Source organism: Danio aesculapii, chromosome 18, assembly GCF_903798145.1.
Source record: "Danio aesculapii chromosome 18, fDanAes4.1, whole genome shotgun sequence".
Lineage (NCBI taxonomy): Eukaryota > Metazoa > Chordata > Actinopteri > Cypriniformes > Danionidae > Danio > Danio aesculapii.
The window spans coordinates 13,516,958-13,536,975 of NC_079452.1; the positions used below are offsets into that span (position 1 = coordinate 13,516,958).

Genomic DNA, 20,018 nt, shown 5'->3' on the forward strand with positions numbered 1-20,018 from the left:
CAGGATGCCTGACTTTAACTGCAGTTCGGCAGTTTCACTTTAACTCATGAACGTTTCATTCATGCACCCGTGAAAAAACTGGGGTATTAGCCGCAAATAAGGTGCAAGGACTGGTGAGAGTTTTATAGAATGCAATAACGCTCACCAAACGATAAGAAAAAAAAGTGTGTGTGTGTGGTCCTTTACTGACAGCAGCCTGTGTGGATCTTGTCGGAAAATATGGCGAAAAGTCCTACATGACGGTAATAGTTTGATCGCAGTGTTTACTTCAGTAATGCCACTAATATATGCATACTCCACATGTCTTAATTCCCTTTCTGTTTAGTTCAGTTATGACTTTAGTCGCATTAAGGTAATCGAAATTCTCTGTTTACATGGTAGACTCTTAAATCAGAATATTCGTATTAAAATCGTATTAAAGTATTGTTGCTCATGTAAACATCTCTGTGAACTTGGCATTGAGAAGCAGCATTTTCTATATGTACGTACATCAAAAGCAAGTATGAAATCGCTGTTTGGAGCTTATGTAGGCCTACAGTTCAACATTCATGTTTAACTGAATAACCAGTTAGTAAACACAAGAACATCTTATTGAACATCATTTATTTTCATCACCAATTATTATAGTAGAACAGTTTCTCAAGCAGTTTGTGATGCATTTTGGAAACAGTAGATGAGCTCCTGGTCTAATGCCCCACCTGGCTTGAGAGACCCATTCTCAAAGATTTATTATTTGGGTAGCATACATATTCTGAATGCCTTCGGCAGAATTCAAATGAGCCATTTTAATCTAGATTAATGTAGATTAATTTTGAGATTAATCTAGATTAAAAAATAATAATAATCTATGCCCACCTATAATATAAACTCAAATCACTGACCTCCGCTGGTGACCGAATGCATGTTATGCACGACTGACATATACAATGTATGATTCACGACCTAGGACGGTTGACACATGAACTTTTGTGCATTGTAAGAGTATTATACTGTACCATATAACATTATACAGTAAACTAAGGCCAAGTAGTTTTCTTTGGTAAAAGTGTGTCTTATGTCAAGTGTCATACATACATATGTCAAGTTATTTAAAGCCACTGCTGAAAACGTCAGAAATAGTTTATAATTGAAAAATGTATTTTTGTTACAATTTTTTTTTACAAAAACATATTAATCTGCTTCTTAAGACATGTCGGTGTATGGAATAGTTTGACTTTTGGAAGCTTCACAATTAAAGCCACTAACATCAATCCAACATCATCCCAGCAGACACACAACGTCATGAGACATTAATATTAGGTTAGATTTAAGTTGTGACGTCAAGTGACCAAAACTCTATGTCTAGCATGCGTGTAAGGATGTGATGCCCAATATCGACATCAAATGATGTTGATATTTGGTTGATTTTGATTGTGTTGAAAAGAGACCAAAATCCAACGTCGAATCAACATCTTAACCCAACGTCATATAGATGTCAAATACTGACAATTATTAATTAGGTATGGCAACCAAAATCCAACGTCTGATAGACGTCATGGTGGTAACGTCCACTCAATGTCAGACTGTAACATCATGATGCTGTGTTCAGACCAGACGCGGCACGCACAGATAAATTGTGCTATTCGCGCGTAAACAGACAAGTGATCATTTTGAGTTTACTTGCATTTTAAGGGCATCTGCTGTGTAAAACATGTGCTGGATAAGTTGGTGATTCATTTCGCTCTGGCGACCCCAGATTAATAAAGTGACTAAGCCGAAAAGACTATGATTGAATGAATGAATGAATAATAATAATAATAATAATAATAATAATAATAATAATAATAATAATAATAATAATAATAATAATTCCGCTGTGGTGACCCCAGATTAATAAAGGGACTAAGCCGGAAAGAAAACAAATGAATAATAATAATAATAATAATAATAATAATAATAATAATAATAATAATAATAATTTCCAGTGATGGGTCGCAGCTGGAAGGGCATCCGATGCATAAAACGTGCTGGATAAGTTGGTGATTCATTTCGCTGTGGCGACCCCAGAATAATAAAGTGACTAAGCCAAAAAGAAAATGATTGAATGAATGAATGAATGAATGAATGAATGAATAATAATAATAATAATAATAATAATAATAATAATAATAATAATAATAATAATAATAATAATAATAATAATAATAATGCATATGCTCCACACTTTATAACGGCTGAAGTCCTTGTTATCATGCAGCCTGATGTGTTTTTATATCTTAGACAGAAATATTGATCTAAATTATAACCCAGAACTCAAAACCACTTCAGTGTCTGAGAGCTGAGTATCACTGAGTGGATCATTCAGCCTCGCCAACACTCACATTTATTTATGTCTGCTTACAGATATTCAGCAAATACTCAAGGCAGAAATGGATCCAGTTTCCCCCAAAGGTTAGCACTTCTATAAGACTATGGCGTACGCCAAATAGCATGACAGCACAGTTTGGTGAGTAACATGATGATTCCAAAGCATTATATCACTTCTGATTAGAATTCCACAGAAGAAAGTCCAGCATCTGCATCATTAGCATTAGTCTAAGCAGAAATGCCACTCAGACTGGATAATAAGGATTCACAGTTAAGCTCCCGAGAAATTAAATGTCATTTATTATCTATTTAATAAAGCCTTCTCCATGTTAATGAAATTAGTAAACCGTACCTGTAGGTCGGAACAGGGTTTCCTCTGGCTTCACAATTCATTATGATTTTCTTATCGTCTGAATCCAAGGAAAAAATTGCATCGTCAGGCTCCTGAATGAACACCGGACCAAACTCCTCGCTCTCTGGGGGGAGAAGGGAAAAAGAAAGGTAAAAAAATAGTTTGTAAGCATATAACCATGAAGTAGGGGTCATCGCTGTGATATTCTGATAGGGATTGTGTGATGTTGAAACTTTTAGTCTCCATTGTCATACCATATTGTGTGTATATACAGTGATGTGAAAAAGGGTTTGCCCCTTACTGATTTATTATTTTTTTTATGTTTGTCACACTTTACTGTTTCGGATCATCAAACAAATTTAAATATTAGCCAAAGATAACACAAGTAAACACATCATGCAGTTTTGAAATGAAGTTATTAAATATTAAGGAAAAACAAAATACAAAACAACATAGACCAGCATGAAAAAATGTTTGCCCCCTGAACCTATTAACAAGTTGGGCCACCCTTAGCAGCAACAACTGCTGTCAAGCATTTTCAATAACTTGCAATGAGTCTATTACAGGGCTGTGGGGGAATTTTGGCGCTTTTCAACTTTGCAGAATTGTTGGAATTCAGCCACATTGGCTGGTTTTTGAGCATAAAGCGGCTTTTTAAGGTCATGTCACAGCATCTCAATTGGATTTAGGTCAGGACTTTGACTAGGCCATTCCAAAGTCTTCATTTTGTTTTTCTTCATTCATTCAGAAGTGGACTTACTGATGTGCTGTTGGATCATCCCTGCAGGCACATGACCTCAACATGATGTCATATTGACGTTGTAGGTCGTGGGGACATTGGATTTTGTTTTGAAAATCAGGTTGACGTCAGAACCCAACGTCAGGCCGACGTCAATGTCCAACGTTCAACCTAAAATCAACAAAATATCAACGTCTAATCATGTTACACTTTGACGTTGTGTGGGGAACGTTACCACTATGATATCTGTTAGACGTTGGATCTTGGTCACTTTCCAACACAACCTAAAAATCAACCAAATATCAACGTAATTTGATGTCGTTATTGGACGTCAAAATAACGTTGTCCTTAGACGCAGGCTAGACATTGAATTTTGGTCACCTGACGTCATGACGTAAGTTTAACCTATTATTAACGTCTTATGATGTGAACATACACAGCAGAATGGTACACAGCAGAATTCATGCCATGTCCTCCAGGTTCTGAAGCAGCAAAATAGCCCCTGACCATCACACTAGCACCATCACATTTTACTGTTGGTACCCGGCAAGCACAGGACATCAAGATGACGTTAGAATGACGTTGCACCCCAATATCGTGGGGACTTTGCATTTTGTTTGAAAATTAAAATCAGGTTGACATCAGAACCCAACATCAGGCCAACGTCAGTGTTCAACGTCAAACCTAGAATTAACCAAATATCAACATCTAAAGCTCTTACAGTTTGAAGTTGTGTGGACATTACCACTATCACATCTATTAGACATTGGATTTTGGTTGTCATACCTGACAAATAAATATAGGTACTTCAAACTTGGATTTTGGTCAATTTTCCCTATAACACAACCTAAAATCAACCAAATATCAACGTCATTTGAAGTTATTGGATGTCAAAATAACGTTGTCCTTAAATGCTGGCTAGACATTAAATTTTGGTCACCTAAAATCACGACGTAAATCTAATCTAATAATAATGTCTTATTAATAAGAAATATTAATCTAAAATTTGTATGCCTGCTGGGTATTGTGTTCATTTTCTAAAATGCGGTTTTACTTTTATGCCACACATAATGGAACACACACACCTTCCAAAAAGTTCAACTCGTGTCTTGTCAGTTCACAGAGTATTTTCCCAAAAGTCTTGAGGAACATCAAGATATTTTCTGGCAAACTGAGACAAGCCTTTATGTTCTTTTTGCTCAACATGCAAAGCAAACCATTTTTTGCCCAGTCTCTTTCTTATGGTGGAGTCATGAACACTCACCTCAACTGAGGCAAGTAAGGCCTTCAGTTGTTTGGATGTTGTTCTGGGTTTTTTCTGACCTCCTGGATGATTTGCCCAAACTCCCTCCCTCCCTCCCTCCATCCATCCATCCATCCATCCATCCATCCATCCATCCATCCATCCATCCATCCATCCATCCATCCATCCATCCATCCATCCATCCATCCATCCATCTATCTATCTATCTCATTCATTCAATAATTTGTTCAGACATATTTGATTTGAGATTGCAAGCATACAAGGGCAATATATTTAAATAGTCTAGGTTAGTCAGTGAAGGTTGCGGGTTCCAACACAGCGAGGGTTGATGCATGAGCTTTCACTACTGTACCCTTGAGAAAGACACTGACTCTGCCTTCATGTCCTCCTGGGAAGCTCCAACTTATGAGTTCAGAAATCTTATTAAGTCAATATAAAATTGCAGCCACATAATCATAAAAACATGCTGGGCAAGTTCATTTTTCTTTTTCTCTCTTTTTTTATGCTTCATGACAAAGATATGAGAGATTTTAGAGCTAGTGGAACTAAATGAAGATGGGAAAAGTGAGTAATTGCAAATTTAATCGATGCTTTAATCTGTATTTTATTACTGGTGTGCTCCCACAAAGAATGCTCAACAAATAAATAATATGATTTCATATAGTTATGGCACACATTTTCACACATTTGAATTATGTTCTTTAAACCAATTTAAGTCAAATCGAATCTGAGCGCAAACTAATTTTGCACCAACAACATCAAATCACATGCGGATTAGCTTGTAAATTTAACTTAAACACAGTTTACTCCTGTTTAACCAGTCATTTTTAATCACTTAACTTGGACAACCAAAATGACTACTACAAGCTAATTCAACAACATTTATTGTTTTACATGTAATACAAGATTTAGACAACTAAAAGAGACTCAGACCTAGACTTAAAACTGTACAGGTATTGCTGATAATGAAGACACATTAACTCAACAAATCACTCGACATTTAAATATAAGTTAAAGCATTAGCTAAAACTGAATCAAGTTTAAAATCATGTGAAATTGTTATACTTTTAAAAAAAAATTTTGTTAGTAATTTTACAGATTTTATGTTTTATAATGTGTTTTTGATTTCAGATTTCCTTTTTTAAAATGTGTCAGTGGCAACAGATGAAAATTAGCTTGTGTGGCTAGCTCAGGCCTATTTACCCTTGTTACTGTTGATTAATGTAAAAAAAAATAAGTAAATAGATAAACTAATAAATAAATAAATAAATAAATGAATAAATTAATTTAAAAAAGACAATCAACATCATAAAGTGACATCATCAAGTTAGCCGATAACTTGCCTTTATTAATATGGGACAGTAGCAGGGTATGAAGTGAATTTGGGGAGGGGATGGAGCGCATTGCTATTATTATTATTATTATTATTATTATTATTATTATTATTATTATTATTATTATTATTATTATTATTATTATTATTATTATTATAAGTTTATGTGTTTGGTTATTTGTTTATTTACTTTGTTTGCTTATTGGTTTGTTTATATATTTATGCATTTATTTAGGACAGTAGCTGGAGATAAAGTGGTTATTATTATTATTATTATTATTATTATTATTATTATTATTATTATTATTATTATTATTATTGACATTATTAATAATATCATAGTTTATTTTATCTATTTATTTATTTATTTATTTATTGCCTTTTTTACTATAGTAGCTGGAGATAAAGTGATTACTGGCGTTGTTATTGGTATTATTGTTACAAGCCTACATGTAGAGCGAAGGAGGAAGACAAGGTAAGGATCCAAATGCAACATTAAACGTATTTATTAAACAAACTAGAACAAAATAAAACTAGAACAAACTAGGGAACACACGGCTATCATGGGAATAACGAAAATACAACAGACAACGAGAGGCACACAAACTGAAATATATAGTCCTAGTCATCAAGGTGGACGAACCACAGGTGTGTGTGTGTGTGTGTGTGTGTTTGTGTGTGTGTGTGTGTGTGTGTGCAGTCAGTGACGGTGGATTTGTAGTTCATTAGCTATCCACAGTCATTGGATCACTGATAATCATAACAATTAAAATTGTTATTATTATTATTATTATTATTATTATTATTATTATTATTATTATTATTATTATTATTATTATTATTATTATTGCCATTATTATTGCCATTATTTAATTGTATTTATTTATTTATTTATTTATTTATTTATTTATTTATTTATTTGTTTGTTTGTTTGTTTGTTTGTTTGTTTGTTTGTGTATTTATTTAGGACAGTAGCTGGAGATGAAGTGATTATTGACATAATAATAATTATTATTATTATTATTATTATTATTATTATCATCATCAACAGTAGTAGTAGTATTTATTTATTTATGTGTTTGTTTCCTTTACTATTTTATATAAATTTAGATGGATTGAATGTATTAGAAATGCATTGTCAGAATGTTTAAAAATCAAAAAATCTGAATTACTTCATGCCAGATTGTCTTGTCTGAACTTTTATTTGACTGAACAATGCAAAATGTTGTCAGAAAAACCTGCTTTCTCATTAGCCAGCTAAATGAGTCACGTATTCCGCAAACTCTATTGATATCCCCCAAGAAAAGATACGCAGAATCTCCACAAATTAAAATATACAATTAAGATGTACATTCATTCCATTTGCTTCAACCACGACTTTTTAATGAACACATCTTCACCTCCAAAAAATCTGGGCTCAAACTGATTCCATGCCTCCCACAAGTATTACGCACTTACATGTCACCTATGAATAAGGATATGAATTTGGATATGTGGTCCAAATATAGGCTATATATGTATGTCAAATGCACAATGGAGTTTTAACAATTCAAATCAGTTTTGGCTCATTCCCGCAGTTGGATCCACATGGCAGACGGTCCACATTAGGAATCCTGTTAACCGTCTCATATTTTCAGCCTCCAGGGTGAACTCGATAACATATCTCAGTAGAATAACCCAGAGTCTTTCCAATTAGAAAACACTCCAGAGATCTACTCCACCAGCATGCCAGTTAGTTCAGGATGAACAATGGGACTGATTTTACACCTCAGATTGGTTAACAAACACATGAACATTTGATGAGACGTGTACAATGATAATGCAATTATCATGATAATGAGTTTGGGATGTATATCTTGCTAAAAAATAAATAAATAAATAAATAAATAAATAAATAAATAAATAAATAAATAAATAAATAAATAAATAAATAAACAAAAATAAAATAATAATAATAATAATAATAATAATAATAATAATAATAATAATAATAATAATAACAATAATAAAATAATGCTAAAACCAATCATTTTAGACATATAAGTATATACATGACAACCCATCTGTATTAGCATGCAGTTATATTTTGATTTATAACATGTTAATATCATATGATGTTTTTTTCTTGTGTGTGTATATAAACATATACTTTTTTTCCATCATGCTAATATTACAATCATATCATCACAATTGATTATTTATTTATTTATTTATTTATTTATTTATTTATTTATTTATTTATTTATTTATTTATTTATTTATTTATTTATTTATTTATTTATTTATTTATTTGTTTAGTTAGTTAGTTAGCTAGTTAGTTAATTAGTTAGTTAGGACATTGCTATACTGTGATTTGCTCTTTGTTATTGGTAAAATAAAATAAAAATAATTACAATAATAAAACAATAAAACTATAATAATAATAATAATAATAATAATAATAATAATAATAATAATAATAATAATAATAATAATAATAATAATAATAACAACAAGAACAACAATAATAATAATAATAATAAAAATAATAACAACAACAACAATGATAATAATAATAATAATAATAATAATAATAATAATAATAATAATAATAATAATAATAATAATTATTATTATTATTATTATTAAAATTTAATTTAATAACAACAATAATAATAATAATAATAATAATAATAATAATAATAATAATAATAATAATAATAATAATAACTATTATTATTATTATTATTATTATTATTATTATTATTATTATTATTATTATTATTATTATTATTATTATTATTATTATTATTATCATCAAAGTGCCACCTTATACCATCAGTGTACCATGGTAGATCCACAGTAGCTATTTTTTTAAGGCTAATGCTGTTCATGAACTGATAAGGGTTGCACGGACTGCTCTCTGCCCTTTGTTCAACATCCGCTATGCAACGGCTAAATCTGGCAAATGTTTTTTTGTACAGGAACAGAATTAGACAACAGAGAGAGAAAAAGAGATGAAGGACCTGTGGGCGCAGAGTTCACACATAACCTAGTCATTTGCGGCAGCTTGGGAGTGAGCTATCTAAGCTCCGGCTCTATTATTTATGCTCTGTGCTGCATGCATAATAAATCCCGGTGGGTATAGACTGCAGCATCGTCACTGTCTTGAGCTGCTCTCTGCCCAGGTGTCAGCAAACCAAGACTCAAAACTACGCTCTATGTAGCCTGACATTTTTTTTTTTAAAAGCTGAAAAGGTCTCCAGCACAACCTGCCTTATCACCAGGACAAAAAAGCACATCTCTTATACATCAGTATGCTACTATATACAAAAAAGAGTGTCATATCCTTACAAGTGAAGATGATATCAGATAATTATTCAGGTAAGGAATGGATTCATAATATTACAAACGATGTTGAAGAGAAAAACACATGCATTCAAGTCCAAAATCAAGTCCAAAAATTTATGAATAGAACATGTGAGGATTAAGATTAGATGGGAGTGTAAGAAAGTTTCCTTATGTGTAAAAAAAAAACACAACATAGACGTCAAGCAACCCAGGCTCATTCTGAGAACGTAGTCTCGGGGACGTTTCTGGAGACCGCGAAATACGTAGCCGGGGGTACGTACGGCTGCATTTCATTTTTTTAAGCGAACGCTGCGGGGCGGTGTGACGGCATTCCCTTCGGCGCTTGCCGGCCGGCCAGCCAGCCGCTTGCCTCCGTGTGGAGGGCATTCCCGCTGCAACCAGTTTGTCCGGTTAGCTCTTCGTGTACTCTGGCGGACTCGAGGCGCAGAGAGGGGCTGACCACGACGACGACGATGACCGGGTTCGAGTCCGGGGAAGAGCGGTTCCAGAAATCAGGTAAGAAAACAAAAACAAAATCCAAAAAATGAAGCGAACAAGTTTGTCACAGGGTAAGAATGTGGTCAAAATCCGAAAACGTGGTAAAAATCAGACGAGGGCTTTTCTTTTTTTGGACGGCTTTTGTGAATCGTCGTTGGTTGGGTTTAGGGACGGAGGAGGGTGGGTCAGCCGATTGGCCGGTCGCACAGTCAATCATTCTGTCATCCAGGCAGACAGGCGGAAGGTCGTTCGACAGTGGCCTCTAGCGGGTTTTATGCGAGAACGGCGCGGGAAAAAGCACGCACAGCAGCCTCTCGTGGACTCGTGAAAACAAAAACTACAAAAATACGTACCTCCCGGGACGTATTTCGCGGTCTCCAGAAACGTCCCCGGAACTACGTTCTTAGAATGAGCCTGGGTTGACTTCAAGAGTTCACATTTAGCTGATGATTGATAATAAAGCATTTTTGGCATGCTGTCCCGGGAGAGAGACCTGAGCTCAGAATATCCTCAAGCCCGGGGCTCCCTCCGGTTAGAACGGTGAGAGGTGAGTTTGAGATCAGATAGGTCTTGAGAACTTCCGTGCTTGTGAACTTGCAATAGCTGGCTTAGAGTTTGTCTTAAGATGCTGCTTTGGAGTAGTCAATTTACTTGTGGATTATGTCTTTAGATGGTGGGAGGAAACCAGGAAACCCATTTTTTATTTATTTATTTATTTTTGCTGTTGATACACCTGTTGGCCTTTATTCTGCGATAACAACCTGCTGGATGTGCTTTACTCGTAACTTAAACGATATATGGAGCAGCCCTATTTAAAAAATAGCTTTTGCTGCTTGTTTAAACTAAAATGAGTAGAAACAATATCATTCTTAGGGGGTTTTGGGACAAATTAACTGGTTTGTTCAATCCACTTCAAATACGTTAAGTTAATTGATTTGTGTAGGGACAACAAGAAGGAATTGTGTGGAACCCAGTATTTTTTACCATGTACATGACATCCAACAGGTGAGGGACTTGCCAGTCAACTGTGTTTTCAGTTCATGCGTGCTCACAACAATGGAGTATCTTCATGAACTGGATTGACTCTGGCTCTCGGCTGACTGTGGGCCTTTGAGATTAAAGAGTGCTTCCCCCGCAACAAACACTCCCACTCGGCCCATATGCTCTCTGGCTCGCTTCCTTCTCCTCAACACCTCCATCCAGCTCTCATTCTCTGCCTCTGTGAATTATTTACAGATCTGCGTAGCTTGGACAAGCTTTTTGTAATTGGGGATTTTTTATTTATTTTTTTTGACAGTCCACAATTGTTTTTTGGCTTTACAATAATATAGGATTTGTGCATGTAAACAGTATGCTTTTGTAACTAGATTAAGATGTCATGTCTGATATGTAGGCATTACAGACATACATACAGGACACATTTGTACAGCAAATTTTATGGCAACTTCCCATAGAAGTATTGATTTTTATACTGAAAAAACTGTATTTTCCACCCAACCCAACCCTCACAGGAGACAATCAGCATTTTTACTTTTACATTTACATTTTTTTATATTTAATCAAGTTTGATTTATGCGTCATTTTCCTCATGGGGAACAAAGAAGATTTCAGCAAGGTCAAAATGTACTGGTTTTGCTATACTTGTGGGGTCCCAACAATGTGAAGAATACAAGGTTCACTCACAATACCTTACTAAAGGCATTACACTTTAATTCAGTTCTGGGTTTAACCAAGAGAATTAGAATAAAATATGGTATTTACCTGTAAAACATACTCTGATAAAACTGAATTGAATGTACTTTAACTATAGTACTTAAATACTTAAAGACTACATGAAATGCAATTTGCAAAGACTTTTATTTAACTATGTTAATGTTCTCATAGCTGAAACTGAATATTAAGTAGGGGGTGGGGCTTTATTTTTGCACATCATTCTCTTTTAGCAAACTAATGGTAAGAGAGGAGTGGTTAAGCATATTGTCGCTTAATAATATTGTTCAAGAATATCAATGAGCACTATCAAAATAAAAGTTGTCAAAATATTTTTTTTATGCCAACATTAAAGCGTGGATCAATTGGTACCGGGCTGCACAAGAAATCCTTAATTATTTGTGTTTTATTTATTATGCGAGTCTGAATGAGCTTTTATTTTGAAATATATTTTATTGTAAAAAATGACTGTATTCTCTGATTACATCTCGGTTACTTGACCACCAAAATGTAACTCACAAGCTGCCAGAATGGGTAAGAAACAGACATCTTTGAAATGTTTCTTTGCTAAGGGGAAAAGGCCCAGTGAAGGACCCGCGAACTGCCAAGGAATAGATTTGCAACCCATTTGTCAACAAATCAGGTGAATCCACCATGTCAGTGCAAAAAGATCAATTGCTGGAGATTGCAAATGTTTGCGACCTTTTAGGTGCGATTCACACTAACGCTTTTCTAGATTTCTCGCAAGTTTTTCAATAGAGGTGCGTGGCTTGCACGCACAAGAAGTGTGACACGCTCGCGCCTTCCAGGCACACTCAGCTGATTGACCAATGAGCTTCATACTTTGTATGGAATATACTCATATTATATCTGGAACACCCAAACACTGTAGTGCTTTGTAATTCTGTCCATAAATAAATCTTGTATCAGAGTGGCAGCAATGTTTTGTTAGCTTTTGTTAGCTTTGTTTTGTTTTGTTAATGTTTTGATAGCTTGTCATTTGTCATCCTCTGAGAAAACGGTTGATGGTCACCTAGCAACCTACGAATCACCCCCCAATCTGCTGTAAAATTGTCAATCGCTGACTGGTGATAAAAAGGTTGTGGACCACTCCTTTAAAGTATACATGGAATCAAAACTAAGCATATTGATTTTGTTAGCTTGTATTGATAGTTTTGTTGTGAACAATTCATATGTGCATCCCATAAAAAAAAAAAAAAAAAAAATTTACCTAATCTAACATTGAAATCTGAAAATGCATTTTTTACAGATTATTTCTGTCTGAGGTATTAGGCATGGTTAACAAACTTAACCTCCAACTGTTAGTTTTGATTAGGTATGATAACTAACAGAATTGTAATAACTCTTCCGAAACCCTTTTCCCGATCTTCCTGAATGAAATGCCTACTTTACTACATCCAATCAGCTCGCAGTAGAAAAATAAGCAAACGAAAAAACTAGCCACATCCATCGTTTTCTCAATTTAATATTTAATATTTAATACTCAATTTAATAATTCAATATTAACTTAAATAAAAATGATCGCAGCTTCCAGTTTATGGGGACTTTAATATACACTTAAGTGATACATGTTTTATTTTAGGGCAGGGGCATGAGGGGAGCTTTTGACTGAGTTGGTAATGTGGGGGGGTGGAGAGCAGCGATCGAAAGACAAGAGCGGGGGGTGGGGGGGTGGGGGGCTATAATTTGCGGCGACGGAAATTTAAGTTGGGGGGTTGTGGAAATTGGAGGGAGTTTTGAGGCTGGGGGGGGCTTCGGGGGTGCAGAGATCAAAAGTGAAAAGGGGGGCAGGTGGTGACAAACAAAGGTAAAGATGGGTGGGGGGGTTGTTGCCGTGAATGAATGATATATTGCAATCACCGTGTGATATTTGGACATCACGTTTACAACAAATGTGATTTGTTTCTTGATATGTTGGTCAGCCAGTCTCTGACTGATGAAAGTGAAACTCAATGTGTTTGAGTCCAAAGTTTTTGCTGTCAATCTAACAATATTACCATTAATTATTGTACATAAGAAACCATATCAATCTACTGCAATGTGTCAGATTGGGATGCCAGATTGTACATTGCTACACTCCATACAATAAAATAGAAATTAATTTATTGTTATATGTAATATAACTACCATGCCTCAAGCGCAACTATCTCTACTCCACTATCGAACAGAAATATAAGCCTTTAACCCAGTTTTAGTTGCTGAGACAGTATGATATTTTTCACTATTTAGAAATGGAAGTGGTTGAAAAAGGCCTCTTTTCCTCAGGAAAAAAGGAAACTGTAATCTGTGCAGTCTCCTGTCAGCAGACCTGGTCTCCAGTGGGAAATAAAACACTCTCTGGAATTATACATTAATCAGAGGAACAGCGGAGCTGGAGGACAAGACTGCTGATCTATCTGCTGAAATGTTTTAGAAAAACTATGAAGTTATTTGTCATTGGACAAAAGCATCAAACACTTCCTACTCTACTTTCATCCTTCCAAAGTAGTTAGACTCATTTTTTAGCAACATATTCTAGAAGGAACAGTTCACCAAAACAATAATGTCAAAATCTAATCATTCTCATGTTGTCAGAAACCTGTATGTATTCCTTTCAAAAGACAGCAAAAACATTTCTAATATGGCTTTAGAAAGAAATGTCGCATTTTCAGCTAACACATGATTTTATAGTGTTTTTTTTTTTTTTTTGGTGCTTGAAAATCCTTGAAAGTGCCAATAATGTTGTGTCTTAAAGGAAACATCCACTTATCCAGAGTCGTGTTTTTGGTTAAAGGGCTATTTCACCCAAAAATGAAAATTACCATTTACTGTTCCTCCTTCCCTGGGTTTTAAATGAAAGTTTCTTTCTTCTTTTAAACATAGAAGAAGATATTTTGAAGAATGCTGTTGTTGCGACCCACTGACTTTCATAGAAAAAAATTCAATAAACTAAAAAAGCCTATGGAAGTCAATGGGTCCCACACTGTTAAAAAATAATAAACAAATGTTGTGTCAACTTAAAAAAAGTAGGTGTTTGTGCTCCCTTCAAATTTTAAGTTTACTTCACTTAAATAGTGAAGTTGTCTTAACCCAGGTTAAAGTTGACAATATACGTGTAATGGACATGGTGTAATTTTAGTTAACTTCAATAGATAAGTTATTGGAATTAAGAATGATGTTAATAGAACTTTATAACTGAAGTGTAATGTACATGATTTAAGTTTAGTGGACTTAACTCTCTCATTCACACATACATACAATGGCAAATTTTGTTTACTCAATTCACTTATATCGCATATCTGTGGGGAAATCCAGAGCACAGGAGGAAACCCACGCATAGAACATCCAAACTCCACAGAGAAATGCCCAGGGCCAGCCAAGACTTAAACCAGTGACCTTCTTGCTGTGAGGTAACAGTGCTAACCACTGAGCCACCATGCAACGTTACTTATTGATTCATTCCTTCTCTTTTTGGCTTAGTCCCTTTATTAATCAGGGGTCACCACAGCGGAATGACCCACCAACTTATCCAGCATATGTTTTGCGCAGCAGATGCCTTTCCAGCTGCAACCCATCTCTGGGAAACATCCATACACACTCATTCACACACATACACTACGGATAATTTTGCCTACCCAATTCACCAGTACCGCATGTCTTTGGACTGTGGGGGAAACCGGAGCACCCAGAGGAAACCCACACAAATGCAGGGAAAACATGCAAATTCTACACAGTAATGCCAACTGACCCAGCCGAGGCTCGAACCAGCGACCTTCTTGCTGTGAGGCGACAACACTACCTACTGCGCCACTGCGTTGCCTCAATACAACTTAACTGAGTAAATGCAACAAGATGACTTAACTAAGTTAAGCTGAGTGAACAAATATTTTTTTACAGTGTAGCATTACTCACTTATTTTCGTTTTTTGATAAATCCCACAATCCATCACATCTCCTCCTTTCCTCCTTTACCAGGGGGAGCTCTCGAGAACCTGATCTCATACCCCCTTCAAGCTCATGCGGGAGCCCTGGGCTCAGTTATCTCAGAGATCAGGGTTCTCTCTCGGGACAGCATGTCTAACCTGCTACTATTATCAAGCAATATCTAAGAGTGAATCTTGAAAATATATGGTATGTCAACATATTTAATGCAGATAATTTAACATAACGCACAATTTTAAGTTGTGACAACTACTTGGCTCAGTCATTTTTTCACAGTACAGTAATTAGCATTAAATAAATAGGTATTTTTGAAAACAACTCAATAAGGTTTTGAACATGTGGAGTGAAAACATTAGTTTTTGGGTTTACACTTTATTGCTTCATTTTATAAAACAAACATGAACAAACATCTACGCAATCCCAATCCAAACTAAATAAAAAGGCCCAACCAAGGACTCTAGAAACCATCCTCGTTTAACTTTCTTATCATCATCTTACGGTTCGTTGGTCATGTGACACAGACATGACCAACCATCAAAAGCATCCTTTCAAATTATACGTAAAGCTTCAATAACAAGGGCCATTTCTTCAAGCGAGAAAAAACCTCGCCCGAGGCGTCAGATTTCCTGCCTACTGAATGCCTTTGAGAGTTTAATCAACCGTTCGTTCCCTCACTATTAAACAGGGAGTGCTCATGGCAGTACACAATTTCACAGATAGGCTATGACATGTTTGAGTGCACATCATGGAGCCTTTGTATATGCCTAAGAGTTGAAAAGCAATTATCGTAGAGTGCCGCGGTTCCCTCTCTTCTATTGTTCAGCTTGGTTTGAGCAGGTACAGACTGTTCAGGTAACACCTTAAACAAGGTCTCTCCACTGGCCCAAGCTATAATTATAATAAGGTTATATTGTGGTGTAGTATTGAAGAACTTAGATAAACCATGTCTTGACACTTTTTGTAAGGACAGTGACGGGTTTTGCATGAGAATATGTCAAACACTATGGCCATTCTGCTCATTGCTTAATGATGGTGCCTGAATGATTGAAAGCATATCAACGGTAAGAGGAAAATGGAAACACATAAAGCCTTGCTTAACATGCATCTATTCACACAGTAGAAGATGGGAGGGTTTTTCTGGTTTGACAGTATGCACAGTAGTATTTTTGCAATTGTACATACACTGAAAGAAAATATGATATGGTTGCAAACACATTATAAGGGTTGAATTGAAACAAACTGATTAAGTTGAATATTACTAAATAGGATTTGTTTGTTTAAATACAGCCCATATACATAGTTTGCACACTGTTAAATGGTTATTTTGTACACTGTAGAATGCCATTTGACACTTTCCCTAAAAAAAGAGAACAAATCTGCAGCCTAAAAAGTGACAAGTTAAGTTTTCTTAAAAACAATTAGTCACCCCATTGAAATGTGTTACTGTTAAGCTGATTTAGCTTATTTTTTTAATTATTATATACGTATTTAATTTTCTTAATATTTTAAGGCAACTGGTTTACTCACATTATAAAGCAAAGTCAACTGATCGCTTATCACAGTGTACACAGCAGATGCATGTTTTATTTATTTATTTATTTATTTATTTATTTATTTATTTATTTATTTATTTATTTATTTATTTATTTATTTATTTATTTATTTATTTATTTATTTATTGCAGTAATTAATTTATACACAAGTGGCAACCATACTTTAAGGGCAATGACTGACAAGGTAATCAAAGAAAAAGGGGGAAAAAAGAACAGTTTAGAATGCATGGAAGCTACAGCGGCAATGTATGTGCATGTAAACGTGTGTGTGCCTAGAAGTTAGAAACCCCATAATTGTACAACTCTATCATAAAAGAATATTCAAGATTCAGTGGAATTTACACTGTCCTAAACCAACAGGGTTTTTAAAAAAAGAAGAAATTTAGTTAGGTACTGTACTGTACTATCCTGTACTGTACCGTAAACACTAGTATGCATGCCAGGCCTGGAGTTGGTGATGTCAAATCAACCGACCAACCAACCAACAAACTAACCAACCAATCAGCCAGCCAACCAATCAAAAAACCAACCAACCAACCAACCAACCAACCAACCAACCAACCAACCAACCAACCAACCAACCCACCAACCAACCAACCAGCCAGTCAACCAATCAACCAACCAAATTAAAAACAGCCAACCAGCCAGCCAACCAACCAACCAAACAAATTGACCAATTAATAAAAAACCAACCAACCAAACCAACCAATTGACCAATTATTCAAAAAAACAACCAACCAACCTACCAGGTGCGTTTCCCAAACACCGACATAACTCGCGGCTAAACTATCATAGTATGATGCGTCGTTTGGGAAAAGAACGATGTAGTAACGAGTGTTTACTAAAACTTGTAGTTTCTCTGTCACAGATCCATCGTTTGAATTATGTTTGTTATTACATCAAACGCCCATAATGATGATCTAAACGGCGTGGTAGCGACTTCTTTAGAGAAGAACCCCTTAATTTCTTTGTGCAAGTTATACTGTTTTACACGCACACACATTTAAAAAAAAATCCAGTATTAGTTTGGGTAAAAACATGCTCTCATTTTCCATATTAATTGAAATATATGTAAACAGCACATATAGGACCTATGTTTCCTTCACAAATATTATTGAGAACATTACATATTCTATTGTAAATTAATATAAAATCAGTTACAAAAGCTAACACGTATTCTAATATCATATATAAATAATATAAATAAATAATGAGGCTATTTATTAAGAAATCAAATTTCATATTTATTATTTGTTAGGAAATAAGAATATTCTAATTTAATAATATTATTAATAGCAATAATGATGACTATTATTATTCTTATTATTATTAAGTAGGATATTGATTTTTTGTTGTTGTTGTTTTTATTTTTTTTTTTTAAAAGTCTATTTTTACAATTTGACGCATGCAAACCTCTGCAGAAATGTTCTAACTAACAGGCCAATGTCATATACTGTAGGCCACAGATACCTTTCGTAATAAATAACCTACTATAAATTAAAAGCATTAACATATGCTATGTTTTTTGTTCCGTTATTCCGTTTTTAAATAATAGGTCACCTATAGCTTTAGTCATGAGCCACGACTGTGTTCAAACATCAATGTTTTCAAAGTGCCCTGTGAAGGGAGCACAATTGTAAACATAAAGATCGCTAAAACTGAACTTTACAAATGCTTTGAAAGCAACTTGCATCTAAGAGTGATGACTTTAATGCTTTTTAAAATAAAATCATTCCTACTGTAAATGTTAGAATGTTCTAAACCAATAGGGCATAGGGGGGATAACTGGCAATAGAACACAGCCAGGAACTATGTTTCTAACTACCGCTCCAGAGGTGTAGTTGCAAGTATAGAAGTTTGCGAATGTTCATCGAAACAAAGAATTTGGGAAATGCTAAATCTACGAACTATGTTTGTAACGACGCAACTTGCGACCTTAGTTGGCTAACGATGGTTTTCGGAAACACACCCCAGCCAGTCAACCAACCAACCAACCAACCAACAAACTGACCAGCCAGTCAACCAATCAATAATAATAAAAAAAAAAAAACCAGCCAACCAACCAGAAGTTAGAAGTTAGGAACTCCATATTTATATAACTTTAGTATAAAATGATATTCCTAAAAAAAGGAGTTTTAAATAAAAAGACAAAATTTTGTTAAGTTCTTGATTCAAGTTCTTGAGTTGTTTACTTGAGAAACAACAAGTAGTTGACTCACTCTGATCAATTTAACAAGTTAGTCATGTGATTCCTCAAGAATCATTTTAAATGATCCACCAGGTTGCTCACTTGAGATCTTGAGATTGAGCTCTTTACTCAAGATCCACTTTGACTGATTCAACAAGCAAGTTGCTGATTCAAGAACCCCCTAAAAGATTGAGTTCAAGAATTGTTTTGCTCCATTCATAGTAGGTATGAAGCTTTGACTGATTCCTTAAGTGTGTGAGTTGATGAGTCAAAAAAATGCTTCCATTGATTCAGCCAAGGGCGGCACAGTGACTTAGTGGTTAGCACGGTTGCCCCACAGCAAGAAGGTTGTTGGATCGAGTCGCGGCTGGGTCAGTTGGCCTTTCTATATGGAGTTCTCCCCATAATTACATGGGTTTCCTCCAGGTGCTTCAATTTTTCCCACAGTCCAAAGTTGCGCTATAGCTGAATTGAATAAACAAAAATTTGCTGTAGTGTATGTGTGTGAATGTGAGAGTGTATGGCTGTTTCCCAGTACTGGGTTGCAGCTGGAAGAGCATTCTCTGTGTAAAACATATGCTGGATAACTTGGCAGTTCATTTCGCTGTGTTGACCCCTGATAAATAAAGGAACTAAGCCGAAAATAAATGAAAGAATGATTCGGTCAATGGATGATTTCTCACTGAGTTTTTTGAGAGAATAATCTCACTGCCAACTCCTCCTTTTCATCCAGTCTTTGCAAACAAATAATTCATGCAGATTTG

The 20,018-nt window shown here is 35.0% G+C and overlaps 1 protein-coding gene across 2 annotated transcripts in view; it reads right to left on the minus strand.

Annotated features, from left to right (window-relative positions):
* Positions 1–20,018, minus strand: part of cntn5 (contactin 5) — a 519,869-nt gene that overhangs the window by 244,133 nt on the left and 255,718 nt on the right. For both annotated transcript variants that reach the window (XM_056477908.1, XM_056477906.1), the window contains exon 5: positions 2,699–2,822. In XM_056477908.1, coding sequence (XP_056333883.1) covers positions 2,699–2,822 — 124 coding nt within the window. The remainder of the gene's footprint in view (positions 1–2,698; positions 2,823–20,018) is intronic.